The 13,004-nt window shown below is 47.2% G+C and overlaps 1 protein-coding gene and 1 pseudogene across 1 annotated transcript; one reads left to right on the forward strand and one right to left on the reverse strand.

Moving 5' to 3' along the window:
- Positions 1 to 6,085: 6,085 nt before the first annotated feature.
- On the forward strand, positions 6,086 to 10,106 carry LOC123110486 (putative FBD-associated F-box protein At5g56700; annotated as a pseudogene).
- A 1,408-nt stretch (positions 10,107 to 11,514) lies between these two features.
- LOC123110487 (histone H2B.2) lies at positions 11,515 to 12,312 on the reverse strand. The gene has a single exon (XM_044531019.1). It carries the CDS (start codon positions 12,225 to 12,227, stop codon positions 11,748 to 11,750), a length of 480 nt encoding a protein of 159 aa, XP_044386954.1. The 5' UTR covers positions 12,228 to 12,312; the 3' UTR covers positions 11,515 to 11,747.
- Between the last annotated feature and the right edge of the window lie 692 nt (positions 12,313 to 13,004).

Below are 13,004 nucleotides of genomic sequence, written 5' to 3' on the forward strand. Positions count from 1 at the left end.
TTGCTATTATGAAGTAATCATGATGCCTTCATGTCCGTATTTTATTTTTATCGATGCCTCTACTTATAAACATGAGGACATATTTATTGTTATCGGCTTTTCGCTTGAGGACAAGCGAGGTCTAAGCTTGGGGGAGTTGATACGTCCATTTTGCATCATGCTTTTATATCGATATTTATCGCATTATGGGCTGTTATTTCACGATATGTCACAATACTTATGGCTATTCTCTCTTATTTTACAAGGTTTACCATGAAGAGGGGGAATGTCGGCAGCTGGAATTCTGGCTGGAAAAGGAGCAAATATTGGAGACCTATTCTGCGCAACTCCAAAAGTCCTGAAACTCCACGGAATATCTTCAAAGAAATAAAGAAAAATCGGCGCCAAAGATGAAGGCCAGGGGGCCCACACCCTGCTCACGAGCCCCTGGGCACGCCCCCTACCTCGTGGGCCCCCTGGTGGCTCTCCGACGCCCATCTTCTCCTATATGAAGTCTTTCGATGAGAAAAAAATCATAAGCAACCTTTCGGGACGAGACTCCGCCGCCACGAGGCGGAACCTTGGCGGAACCAATCTAGGGCTCCGGCAGAGTTGTTCTGCCGGGGACACTTCCCTCCGGGAGGGGGAAATCATTGTCATCATCATCACCAATGCTCCTCTCATCGGGAGAGGGCAATCTCCATCAACATCTTCACTAGCACCATCTCATCTCCAAACCCTAGTTCATCTCTTGTATCCAATTCTTGTCTCCATGTCCGGGATTGGTGCTAGTAGGTTGCTAGTAGTGTTGATTACTCCTTGTAGTTGATGCTAGTTGGTTTATTTGGTGGAAGATCATATGTTCAGATCCTTTATGCAGATTATATCCCCTCTGATTATGAACATGAATATGCTTTGTGAGTAGTTACGTTTGTTCCTGAGGACAAGGGAGAAGTCTTGCTATTAGTAGTCATGTGAATTTGGTATTCGTTCGATATTTTGATAAGATGTATGTTGTCTAACCTATAGTGGTGTTATGTGAACGTCGACTACATAACACTTCACCATTATTTGGGCCTAGAGGAAGGCATTGGGAAGTAATAAGTAGATGATGGTTTGCTAGAGTGACAGAAGCTTAAACCCTAGTTTATGCGTTGCTTCGTAAGGGGCTGATTTGGATCCACATGTTTCATGCTATGGTTAGGTTTACCTTAATACTTTTGTTGTAGTTGCGGATGCTTGCAATTGAGGTTAATCATAAGTGGGATGCTTGTCCAAGTAAGGGCAGTACCCAAGCACCGGTCCACCCACATATCAAATTATCAAAGTACCGAACGTGAATCATATGAGCGTGATGAAAACTAGCTTGACGATATTCCCATGTGTTCTCGGGAGCGCTTTTCCTATTATAAGAGTTTGTCCAGGCTTGTCCTTTGCTACAAAAAGGATTGGACCACCTTGCTGCACTTTATTTACGTTTGTTACTTGTTGCTCATTACAATTTATCTTATCACAAAACTATCTGTTACCACTTATTTCAGTACTTGCAGAGAATACCTTGCTGAAAACCGCTTATCATTTCCTTCTGCTCCTCGTTGGGTTCGACACTCTTACTTATCGAAAGGACTACGATAGATCCCCTATACTTGTGGGTCATCACTAACCTCCGTAATCGTCTCTCCCTTACGGCAGAACAAGAACTCATTTCGCTTTTGGCTATTTTGCAGGACTTCATACCCTCGACGGAGGAAGCCAAAGGTTCCCACATCGAGGCCATGACTTCTCCAGCAAGCACGTGTACGGCACCCTCATGGCTAGGCCTGACGACGATCCCCTTGCCACTCTCATATGGGGTTCCAAGGCTCCACGCAAGATCAAATTTTTTGCTTGGCTGCTCTTCAAGGACCGACTCAACACTAGGGTCAACCTCGCCCACAAGCACCTCATCTCGTCCGATGTATGCCCTCGATGTGCTATGCTACCCGAAGATACCATTCACCTCTTCGTCACTTGCCCACTTTCCAACCGGATTTGGCAGCGCATTGGTCTCCTGCCTCATACCAACGACATTGCTGAGTTATTGGATACTCTACTGCCACATCACCTTCCCCAAAACATGGTCTTTGGTTCTCATGTCACAATTATGGAAGATCTGGGCATCGCGTAATGATATGTTGTTTAGGAGTGTTGATCAATGCTCTGTAATAACTCTCAGGTACCTTATTTCTGATGTGGATCTTTGGTCACACCGTCTTATTGAGACCTGGGACAAGGAGGACGTCTTCTCGTGGTGTTCCTACCTCTCTGCATGTTGCGTCGTGCCTATGTAATTATGTACTTGCTGCCTCCGCACTCAAAAAAATTGTACTAGTATAACTTCCCACTATTCTAGGGATCCTTTGATGGGCCCGCGAGCAACCACGTTCCGACATTTGGCCCACCCCGAAACACACCTCCACCCCGACCGAACCAAATACAAAACCAACATCCGCGGCTGATCTCTCGCCGGTCGCCACTCACTTCACCGCAAAGTGGTTTTTTACCGGTGCTGGGAGCTACCGGTGATTCTCTCACCAATGCCTTGCTGCCATGTGTAAAGGTGTGGGACCACATGCATGTGTATATCAAAGTATTGATGCAAATAATTTCTTGTATGTTGGTTTTAAATCAAATCAATGTCAGATCGATGGGACCCATGTTAGGTGAGAGAGGGAGAGTCTATCGTGACGTTGCATGTGGTGCCATGGTACAAATCCTTTCCTTTTATTTTCTCTTTAGGATTTTCAGTCATTTCTATCTTTTAAACCATACTGCTATTTTTGAAATATTTTATATATTTGAATTCCTCAAGCCAAGAGCTTTAGAATAAGACCAAATTTGGATGCATTTCAAACATGTTTAAATTTCAACATTTCAAATGACTGAAATCAGGTTTCTGAAACAAGAGAAATAGGTTTTTTGAAATAATTGAAATTAGTTTTTCATTGATTGAAATCAAATTTGAAATATGTTTTCTCAACTGAGTGAAGTATATTTTCTAAACTGTGTGAAATTATTTTCTTTAGATGAGTGAATTTTGTTTTCCATACACATGATACATATTTCAGTGTGAAACACGTTAAATATAGTGAAATGTGATTTCTAAAATGAGTGAAATCTAACTTTTTTTAAATGCGTGTAATGTGTTTTCTGTATCTAGTGAAATGTGAAATTGACTGAAGGTTTTCTGAAACTGGTGAATGTGAAACTCACTGAAATCCGTTTTCTGAAATGAGTGAAACGGTTAAATTCAAACTAGCCAAACTGGTTATTTAAAATAGTGAAAATGAGTAAAATCTGTTTTCACAGTTTAGTGAAATTATTTTTCTGAAACGAGTGACATCGGTTTTTTCATATGAGTGAAATCATTTTTTTAACATAGTGAAATGAGTTTTTTGAAATGAGTGAAATCAGTTTTATGAAATTAGTGTAGCCAGTTCTTTGTAACGAATGAAATATATGTTTTTCAAATATGTGAAATCGGTGTTTAAATTTAGTTAAATTTGTTTTTTTACACGACCGTAATACGTTTTCTGAAATGAGTGAAATTGTTTTTTGTAAATGAATGAAATATGTGTTTCGGAATAACTAAGATCAATGTTCCAAAATGAGTGAATTTAGTTTTTTGAAATGAGTGAAATCACCTTTTCGAAATGAGCGAAACCAATTCTTTGAAATGACTTAAATATGTGTTTTGATACGAATGAAATCCGTGTTTTAAAATGAATAAAATTAGTTTCTAAAATGAGTTAAATGTTTATTTTTGGATGACTCAAATTTGTTTTCTTAATTGTGAAACCAGTTTTTTAAATAAAGTGAAACGTGTTTTTTGAAATGAGTTACATCCTTTTTTTTTTTGAAATGCCAAAGCGAATGAAATGGTAAAATTCAAACTACGCTACAATATATTGAATATTGGTCTTGTTTTAAAGATCTTGTCTTTAGGAATTCAAATATATAAAAAGATTTAAAAATAAAACATTCATTAAAAAGATGTCAATCATTTAATAGCTAACGAGAAAGTAAAACGTTGGTACTATTTGTTGAGTGGTCTGGGAATACACATGCATGACTACATGAAAAGGTTGTGGGGCATGTTCACATATTGGTCAGGTGGTGTCAGACTATTTATAGAGATGTATTTCATCCCACAAAAGATTCTTAGTTTATTAGATAAAGGACAATGTGCATCTCGATGTTGCATTGGACTACGGATGCTACACCGGTACATCCCGGTTCCGGTAAATTCACTTCACTCAATCCAGATTCCACCCCAACCACCCGCAAAAAGAAAGGAAAACGTTCTGAGACGGCGCGCCGGCCGAAACGTCAGCCGGTCACATGCCACGCGCAATGTAGTTGTGGGCCCCCAAGCGCACTGCTTCTTCTTTTCTCCAGAAGAACCACATCCACACGTCTCTTATCCTCTCTCGTCCACATCTTTCACATCTGGCTTTACCATGTCTATCTCTTCGTCCCCAATTTCTTCTTCTACCTCTCGCCTCCCTTCTTCCATCAGCGCCCAAGGCAAGGTCAGGCCCACCAGTGACGCTGCAAGCCCACGCTGTCGCTGCCCCCTAGGACCACCGCCGCTGTCCACCCCTTGCCAGCCTTCTTTGCTGCAACCACCCATCGTCCGCTGGAACCGGCGAGCTCCGGTACTGCTATTGGTTGCGCCAGCAGCTGGAACCGGCAAAATAAAAAGCTGAAACCGGCAAACTGTTTTGCTACGGCGCCGACAGTGCTGCCGCGACGAGGTGCAACCGGCAACACAAAAAGCTGCAGCCAGCCAACCGTTTTTGCTACGACGACGACGAGGGTGTGCCGCGATGGGCTGCAACCCGGTGGTGCACGGAGCTGCATCCGTTTTGCACCTGAGCCACGACGACGCCATGGGATGGTTGCAACCTCTGTACGACTAGCTGCAACCATCCATGGCGAAGCTGCTACTAGCAGGAGCCATCCCATGGTGGTGGTGACCACGATCCGGCGTGGTGACCACGACCAACGGCGGTGCTGCAATTGCAATGAGCACAGCTGGAACCAGTTTGTATTTTTGTTGCAATCATCCCCAATTTTTGCTACTACCGTCTTCAGATTTTGCTGGAACCAGACCAAGTTTTGCTACCACCTTCTTTATTTTGCTGGAACCGGCATCTCATTTTGCTTCCACCGTGTTGGGTTTTTGCTGGAACCGGTGTCTCATCTTAGTTGCTTCCACCGTGTTGTGTTTTTTGCCGGAACAGATGACCCGTTTTTTGCTTCCACCATGTTTTGTTTTGCTGGAATCGACATAGCTTTTTGCTACAGCCGCTATTGGCTGCGAGCGACGCCGTCACGCCATTTGATGCTACAATCGGTGACGAGGACGGCCGGCGAGGTTGAAGGCCAGCGAGGGCGACGAGGACGGCCGGCGAGGGCAGCGACCCGAGAGCATGTGCGGCCGGCCAGGCGGAAGAGAGCGACGAGATGAAGGGAATCTTTTTGTACGGGTGTGTTTTGACAAAGACAAAGTGCATCGAATGGTTAGAATCAAACGAATCGTACGGCTGCGGTCTGACCGGCCCAAAATTAGGCCGGTGCGCCGGCGCCTATTACCGTTTAATAGTATCAACTTCCCATTTAATAGTATCTCGAAGAGAAATCTCATTTAATAGTAGTATAACTTCCGAAAACTCAAAACGGTGCCCGGGCTCATCTGCTCCCTCTCAGCAAAAAATTCAAAAAAAATACTAGAAAAACTCAAAAAATTTCAATTTTTTTTGTGGTGGTATATAATTTGACGCGTGAGGTGCGTCCTAAAATTCAACTCATTTGGACATCTGAGCAGCTCTCGGCAAAAAAGACAAATCAGATCAAAACAATGCGTGAACAGTATACATTTTTACAGACCCTGATTTTGTCTTTTTTGCCGAGAGCTGCTCAGATAGTCAAATGAGTTGAATTTTGGGGCGCACCTCACGCGTCAAATTATCTACCACCACAAAAGAAATTGGAATTTTTTGAATTTTTTTAGTATTTTTTTTGAATTTTTTTTTAAACGTGGGTGCAGATGAGCCCGGATGCAGATTAGCCGCACTCTGTAACTTCCCACTATTCTGGGGATCCTCTGATGGGCCCGCGAGCAACCAGGTTCCGACATTTGGCCCACGCCGAAACACGCCTCCACCCCGACAAAACCAACACCCGCCGCCGATCTCTCGCCACTCACTTTACTCATTCCAGATTCCACTCCAACTACCCGCAAAACCCTAGCCACGCCCGTGCTCCCCTGACCACCTCCCGCCGGCGCCGGCGACGGCCAGCCGGTTCTCCAACGTCGACCCGGTGACGGCGGCCGACATGCGCCGCCAAGGCCTGGACCCGCACGAGCTGGACCGGAGCACGGAGCAGCTCATGTCGCTCATCCACGGCAACCTCCCGGACCCGCCCGTCTCCACCACCGCCCGCCTCACTGCCTTCCGCGCGCGCCCCTCCGACGGCGTGGACCGCATCAGCCGCCTCTCCGACGCGCTCCTCCGCGACATCGTCTCCCGTCTCCCTGTCAAGGACGCCGCCCGCACCGCCGCGCTCGCCGCGCGCTGGCGCGGGGTCTGGCGATCGACGCCGCTCGTCCTCGTGGACACCCACCTGGTCTCGTCCGCGCGCGCCAGCACGCCGGACGTCATCGCGGCAGTCTCCCGCGTCCTCGCCGCGCACCAGGGGCCCTTCCGCTGCGTCCACCTCACCTGCAGCCGCATGGGCGCGTACCAGGCCCAGCTCAAGCGCTGGCTCCGTCTCCTCGCCGCCAGGGGCGTCCAGGAGCTCGTCCTCGTCAACCGACCGTGGCTCCGCGAGGTGCCCCTCCCCAAGACGCTCTTCACCATCTCCACCCTCACCCGCCTCTACATCGGAGTCTGGAAGTTCCCGGACGCGGCTGGCCTCTAAGGCGCCTCCTTCCCCCACCTCCGGGAGCTCGGCATCTGCAGCGTCGCCATGAAGGACGGGGACATCGACGCCGTCGTCTCCAGGAGCCCCGCCCTGGAGATCCTCAACATCCAAGGGAGCATGAAGGGGGTGCATCTCCGCCTCCTCAGCCACAGCCTCCGTTGCGTGCAGATCTGCTCTTTCGTCATAGAGAGCGTCAACGTGGTGAACGCCCCGCGTCTCGAGCGTCTCATCCTGTCAGAGTGTCTCAATCCTGCCGGCGGATCGTGCATCAGAGTAAAGATTGGCAACGTCCCCAAGCTGAAAGTATTCGGGTTCCTGGAGCCAGGAAAATACGTGCTAGAGATCCAAGACACTGTCATCATGGTACTACCATTACTGTACATCCAGCCTCTGAATGATCATTCAACTTTGTTCAATTTGCGAACAAGTGCAGTTCAATGTGCCATCTTTTTTGCTGAATCTGATCCATTTCAGGCTGGGATTAAGACAAGTGCAAGCATGATGGTCACAAGCGTGAATGTCCTTAGTATGAAGGTGCGCTTCGGAGTCTACGACGATGTCATCAAGATGGTGCCCGCCTTCCTCAAATGCTTCCCCAATGTCGAGGCGCTGCATATTACGGTACTAGCACTGGCATCCTCATGTTGATGGTGCACCATCCATTACCTGCTGAAATGTTGACGAAATTATGTAATTTGCAGTCTGAAAAATGCGATCAACTCGCTGGCAAGTTCGACCTCAAGTTCTGGGAAGAGGTTGGTCTCATCGTAAGTGTGCTCTTGCGGCTCAAGGTGATCACCTTTCGTGAATATCGTGCCAGGCAAGATGAGCTTGCCTTCCTCCAGTACATCTTGCAGCATGCAATGGTGCTCAAGTATGCAGTGGTTCAGATGGTCAATCCAAAATTCACTTCACTGTCAGTAGATGAGATGGCCTACACCATAGACAATATGCAGCCTCCTAAAAATAAAAAGTGGGCCAGCACAGTTGGTTTATTAACCATGGGGACTCATGGTCCTGAAGGAGGTGAAACTTGGACTTTTCGGAAAGGAGCAGACCTCTCCGACGATGACCCTATTGCACCAGTTAAATTCATCATAAGGGGTTAGTGTTGTTTTGCAGTATCTATAATTCTACACATGATGCACTGTTTTAGATTGTCAGTATGTTTTATCTCAAGATTGTGCTAACATGATTATTGAATATATTGGTGAAGTAATTCAGTAGTGCTATTGTACAATATATATGACCAGCTAGCAACATATTTATTGCTTGGACATTGCATCCTGTAATCCTGATTTCTCATTAACAAATTTGATTACCCCTATAGTGTTTCATTCTAGAGTTATTCCAGTATGAAATGTGAATCTTTGTGTATACCTATACGAGCTAGGTTGTTTAATTAAGGTATGCATTTATTTAGCTTTCAACCTCATGACCACTAGACATCCTAGATCAACTGTTCCTTGGACACGAGTCTCAACTTTCAGGTTGCATGAATGTTTCTCAGTTTTGATTTTGCACAAAGTTATGATGCTTGCATGTTGTTTCCACTTGGCCATACTACACTAGCCAAAGTACTTACCTTGGTTAATTAGCCACTAAAATTACAGGCCATCACATCTACTCCCTCCGTCTCATAATGTAAGATGTTTTTTGACACTGCACTAGTGTTAAAAAACGTCTTACATTATGGGACGGAGGGAGTACCGTTTATGTAATGTGCCTCACTTACTGGCAAATTCACACATTGCCAAGACCATAAGTTTGCATTTGGATATACGGCCTCAATTTCTTCACCATGTCTCTGTTCCTTCCGTTCTGCTCTGTTGCTGGACCACTTGTCTACTCCTTCATCCTAATCAGGCTGTCTTTTGTTATGCATTTGTGCGGCATCAGTTGCAGGCCCGGCGACGTGCCAGCACAAGTCACGAGCTGCCAAGCATCGCAACTGAGATCTTCGACGCAAGGAGTTATGCACCATGGGTGTCTTTAATCTGAAGGATTAGCCTACCTGGTTGCCTCCATGATTCTTGTAGTGATAGAGTGCTGAAAATGGTGTCAAGTTCCTAATTTGTTTTGCATGAGAGTCTGTGTGTGGTCCATGGCCAGAGATCATTCTCCAGTAACTGAAAAAGACATGGTGTAGTTGGCAACTTTAGGCACTGTAGTGATCGTGTTCTGCAATAGTGTCAACTCTAGTTGCTTCGTTTAATTATGATGAACTACCTGTATACCGAGCTCATTCTAGTTCTATGTTCAGTATGGCCGGAGCTCATTCTCTATTACTGTGCCTAAAAAGGCATGTGGAATTTGGCAACTACTCCCACTCACTAGTGTTAAAAGCGTTCTTGTATTATGGGACGGAGGGAGTATTAGGCAGAACTAACGAATCCTTGGACTAGAAACAATCAAAGCATCAATCATTTCTACACACGCAACATCAATCAAGCATCAATCATTCCTCAGCAATGCATCTTGTGCTAATTCAGGATAATACCCTTGCGCCGCGTGACTCGAGGGCGAAAGCCTAGCGCCGCCGGGCTCCTTCCTTGCCCTGGTCCCTCATCGCCGCCTGCAGTGGCGAAGCCAAGAGTTCAAAGTTGAGATGTATATTCAAAATAATGATGTCAAGTAGTTGTATTTAGATTAATTCTACATTATTTTTTGAAGGATTTCTACTGTTTTTGCCTTAATCCTGTGTGGTCAACTGACTACACAGAATACCCCGGCACCGCCACTGGCCGCCTAAGGCTGGCACCGGCCAAGGAAGGAGGCGGTGGGGCCGTGCTGCTCCGCCCTGGTGGAAGGTGTGGAGGGCCCCAAGATTATAGTTGTGAATAATAAAGAGTTGAGTTGCCCCATTGTGAGAGTGTGATATCTCAAGTCTGTGAAGGTCTTCAGGAGTGTGGGTACTAGAACCACCACGCGACGGGTTCCTACAGTTCATCTCGGAGCTGAGCTAGCCCTCGGATTTTCAACAGTAGTGACTTCCGGTTCCCTGACCAGCCAGTGGCGGGCGCTACCGCTATGGCCGGTCATTTTGCATCCTCGGCCATGGCAGCTGAAGAAGATGATTTGTACAGTTAAATTGTCTATTGTGCTTTTTCCTTGATGTACTTTTCTTGTTTGTGGCGATCTTGTATTGTCATCTGTAGGGCAGGGAAAGATCATGTACTTAATTTTACACTCATGTTCTGATATAGTGAAGATCATGGATTCCACTTAGATGAAGAAAACTACGGAAAAAGAAATGCAAATCTTCGATGTCCTGCTATCTCTAGGTTCAAATGTCGATAGGAGGCATGCTATTATCCGAATACAAATCTTTATTGTGTACTTGCTCTTAATTTCCTTGATGATGTCAATACAGGGTACGTTTGCTGCTCTACGGGCTGTGCCGAACTGCTGGTTGGTTCACTTGGTTGAGAAAGGTCACACATTCAGTACCTGAATGTCAATACAGGGTATTAGTACATGGAAGGTATGGTATGATAAACGACAGCAATGTAGCTTGAAAACCATGCCTGTGCAGCCTCGACATCTCCGACGCACAGAAATACGCAGCAGTTTTGCAAGAATGAAACCAGTGCTCCCACAGATGAAATCAGTGTTACCACTGTTCTTCGGTAAACGACGGGAAACAGGAGGCAGGTTTTCCTGCCAATCCAAACTGAAGATAAAAGGTACTGTTAGTCAAATTATCAAAAAGAAAGAAAGTTTCTGGCCAAAAAAATGCCAAGCTATAAAAATTGGCGAAGTTGTCAAAGAAAATCTGCGCTGTTACAAAACACATGTGCCCAGATTCAGGTCGCCACAGCTATCATAAATCCAACACTTAATTTATTGCATCGGGTAAGTGGTATCTTCTAATATTAGTTAGAATGTTGGCAATACTTTGGTGTAGCGGATGCTGGGTTTTCTTTTGTTCCTTGTGGAAAAGTAGGCATCATAGTCTCTATGATGCACTGTCTCAACTTTTGGATTCTCCGGAAAAATAACTGGATTATTCATGTCGATGTTGATTAGTTATTTATTCTCAAGCTAAGTTGGCTAGCATTGAAATATTGCTAGGAGACGTAAAGGCCACAGGAGAAGAGTTGTTTGGATGTTTAAACAGGTATAAATCTTAATTTGATACCTGAAATCTGTAGAAACGAAGCATATATTTTATTGTAGTTTAGTAACTGAATCTTTTGGCCTTTATAATGAGAGCTCTTGTTCTTGATAAGTAGGTGTGGAGTAGCGGAGGCACTTGATAGATGTACTTGATCAGCGTGTGTGTTCATTTCAACCTAAATGTTTAAGGTGCTGAGTTACAACTTACATCACTGATATTTAATTATACAGGGACTTCTGTAGGGATTTCAGAAAAATTATGTACCTGTGGTGAAGAAAAGGCATGTTCAACCGGACAAGGATGGAGCGCTCTGCTCCAAACAATCAGGATGCTGTGGCTGCCTGCAGATTTGCCTACCTAGAAGATCCATGTTTTTCTTTTGGTTATCTTTTTGGAAGGTTCGGCAAACGACAGAGAACAGGTTACAGCCAAATTCACCAAACTGATGAAATGAATCCCTGCTTTCAAAATATCAATTCACCAAAAGAAGCACAAATTCAGTTGTTACAGCCAAAGAGGCAACAGAGCATTGGCAATCATCCATCAATCAATTCCCCATTCAGCACTAACAGCATTTGTAGTTCCAGATAACCAGAGTCGATAAGCACTGAAGTAACAGAACCAGCTACAGTCGCTACTAGATAGATAGATAGATAGATACAAGCAATGCAGATGCAATCTAGGAGGAGGTGAACTTGGTGACGGCCTTGGTGCCCTCGGAGACGGCGTGCTTGGCGAGCTCCCCGGGGAGGACGAGGCGGACGGAGGTCTGGATCTCCCGGGAGGTGATGGTGGGCTTCTTGTTGTAGCGGGCGAGCTTGGCGGCCTCGGCGGCGAGCTTCTCGAAGATGTCGTTGATGAAGGAGTTCATGATGGACATGGCCTTGGAGGAGATGCCGATGTCGGGGTGCACCTGCTTCAGCACCTTGAAGATGTAGATCTTGTACGTCTCCACGCTCTTCTTCGCCTTGCTGCCCTTCTTCCGGCCCCTCGTCTTCGCCTCGCCGCCGGCCTCCTTGGACGCCGTCTTGCCCGCCGGCAGCCGCTTCTCCGCCTTGGGCTTCTTCGCCGCCGGGGCCTTCTCGGCCGCCTTCTCCGCCGCGGGCTCCTCCTCCGCGGGCTTCTTCGCCGCCGGCTTCTTCTCCGCCTTGGGGGCCATCGCTGGTTCGGGAGAGTGGGGGATTTGCGGGTGCGTTGGGTGTGCTGGAAGAAGGTGGGGGATTTGGGGCGAGATGGGAGGAGAGGAGGAGCGGGGCTGCTGGGTTTATACGGAGGGGGAGGCGGGCGCTGATTGGTCCAGGGGTGGTTGCCCCGGATCGGTGAGGTGGAGCCGTAAGATGCGTTCGGCGATGTTTGGTGTGGACGGCGGGATGCGTTTCGGAGCGGATCGCTGGGTTTTTTTCAGGGCAAAAATGGTCTGGGCGGGAACGGAAAGGCCGAAACCGCGGGTTGATTACGGAAGGGGAGCGCGCGACCGCACCGCGAGAATGGTTTTGGATTTCGCACCTCGAATTTTGAATCCTACACGCCGGCGACAACATACTGGAACAAGTGCGTTCATACGTATCCGTGGCTCTATCGCTCGCTCCGCTCCCTCCCCACGCCGGCTGTCACTCCGGCACCGGCGTCCACCTTCCACGCCGGCGGCCACTCCGGCCCCGGCGCCCTCTCTCCCCGCCCCTCCTTCTCTGCCATGGCTTCCGGCTCCTGCAGCCCCCCCTCAGTCTCGTCGGCGCTCCATCGGGAGCATCTGATTGTCTCGGGGCTGGGGATCTCGGGCTCTCCTGGCTCGGCGCGTTCGTCCTCGGCGGGTGGCGGTCCGGTGGATGGGCCTAGTCCGGCGCAAGCCGAGGGCTGGCGCAGGCCGGGTCCATCCCGCAAGGCGATGTGGCGGCGCCGCCGGGCCTTGCGGCGTCACCGGGAGGCGGGTGGCAGC

The sequence above is a fragment of the Triticum aestivum genome, chromosome 5B (genome assembly GCF_018294505.1).
Source record: "Triticum aestivum cultivar Chinese Spring chromosome 5B, IWGSC CS RefSeq v2.1, whole genome shotgun sequence".
Lineage (NCBI taxonomy): Eukaryota > Viridiplantae > Streptophyta > Magnoliopsida > Poales > Poaceae > Triticum > Triticum aestivum.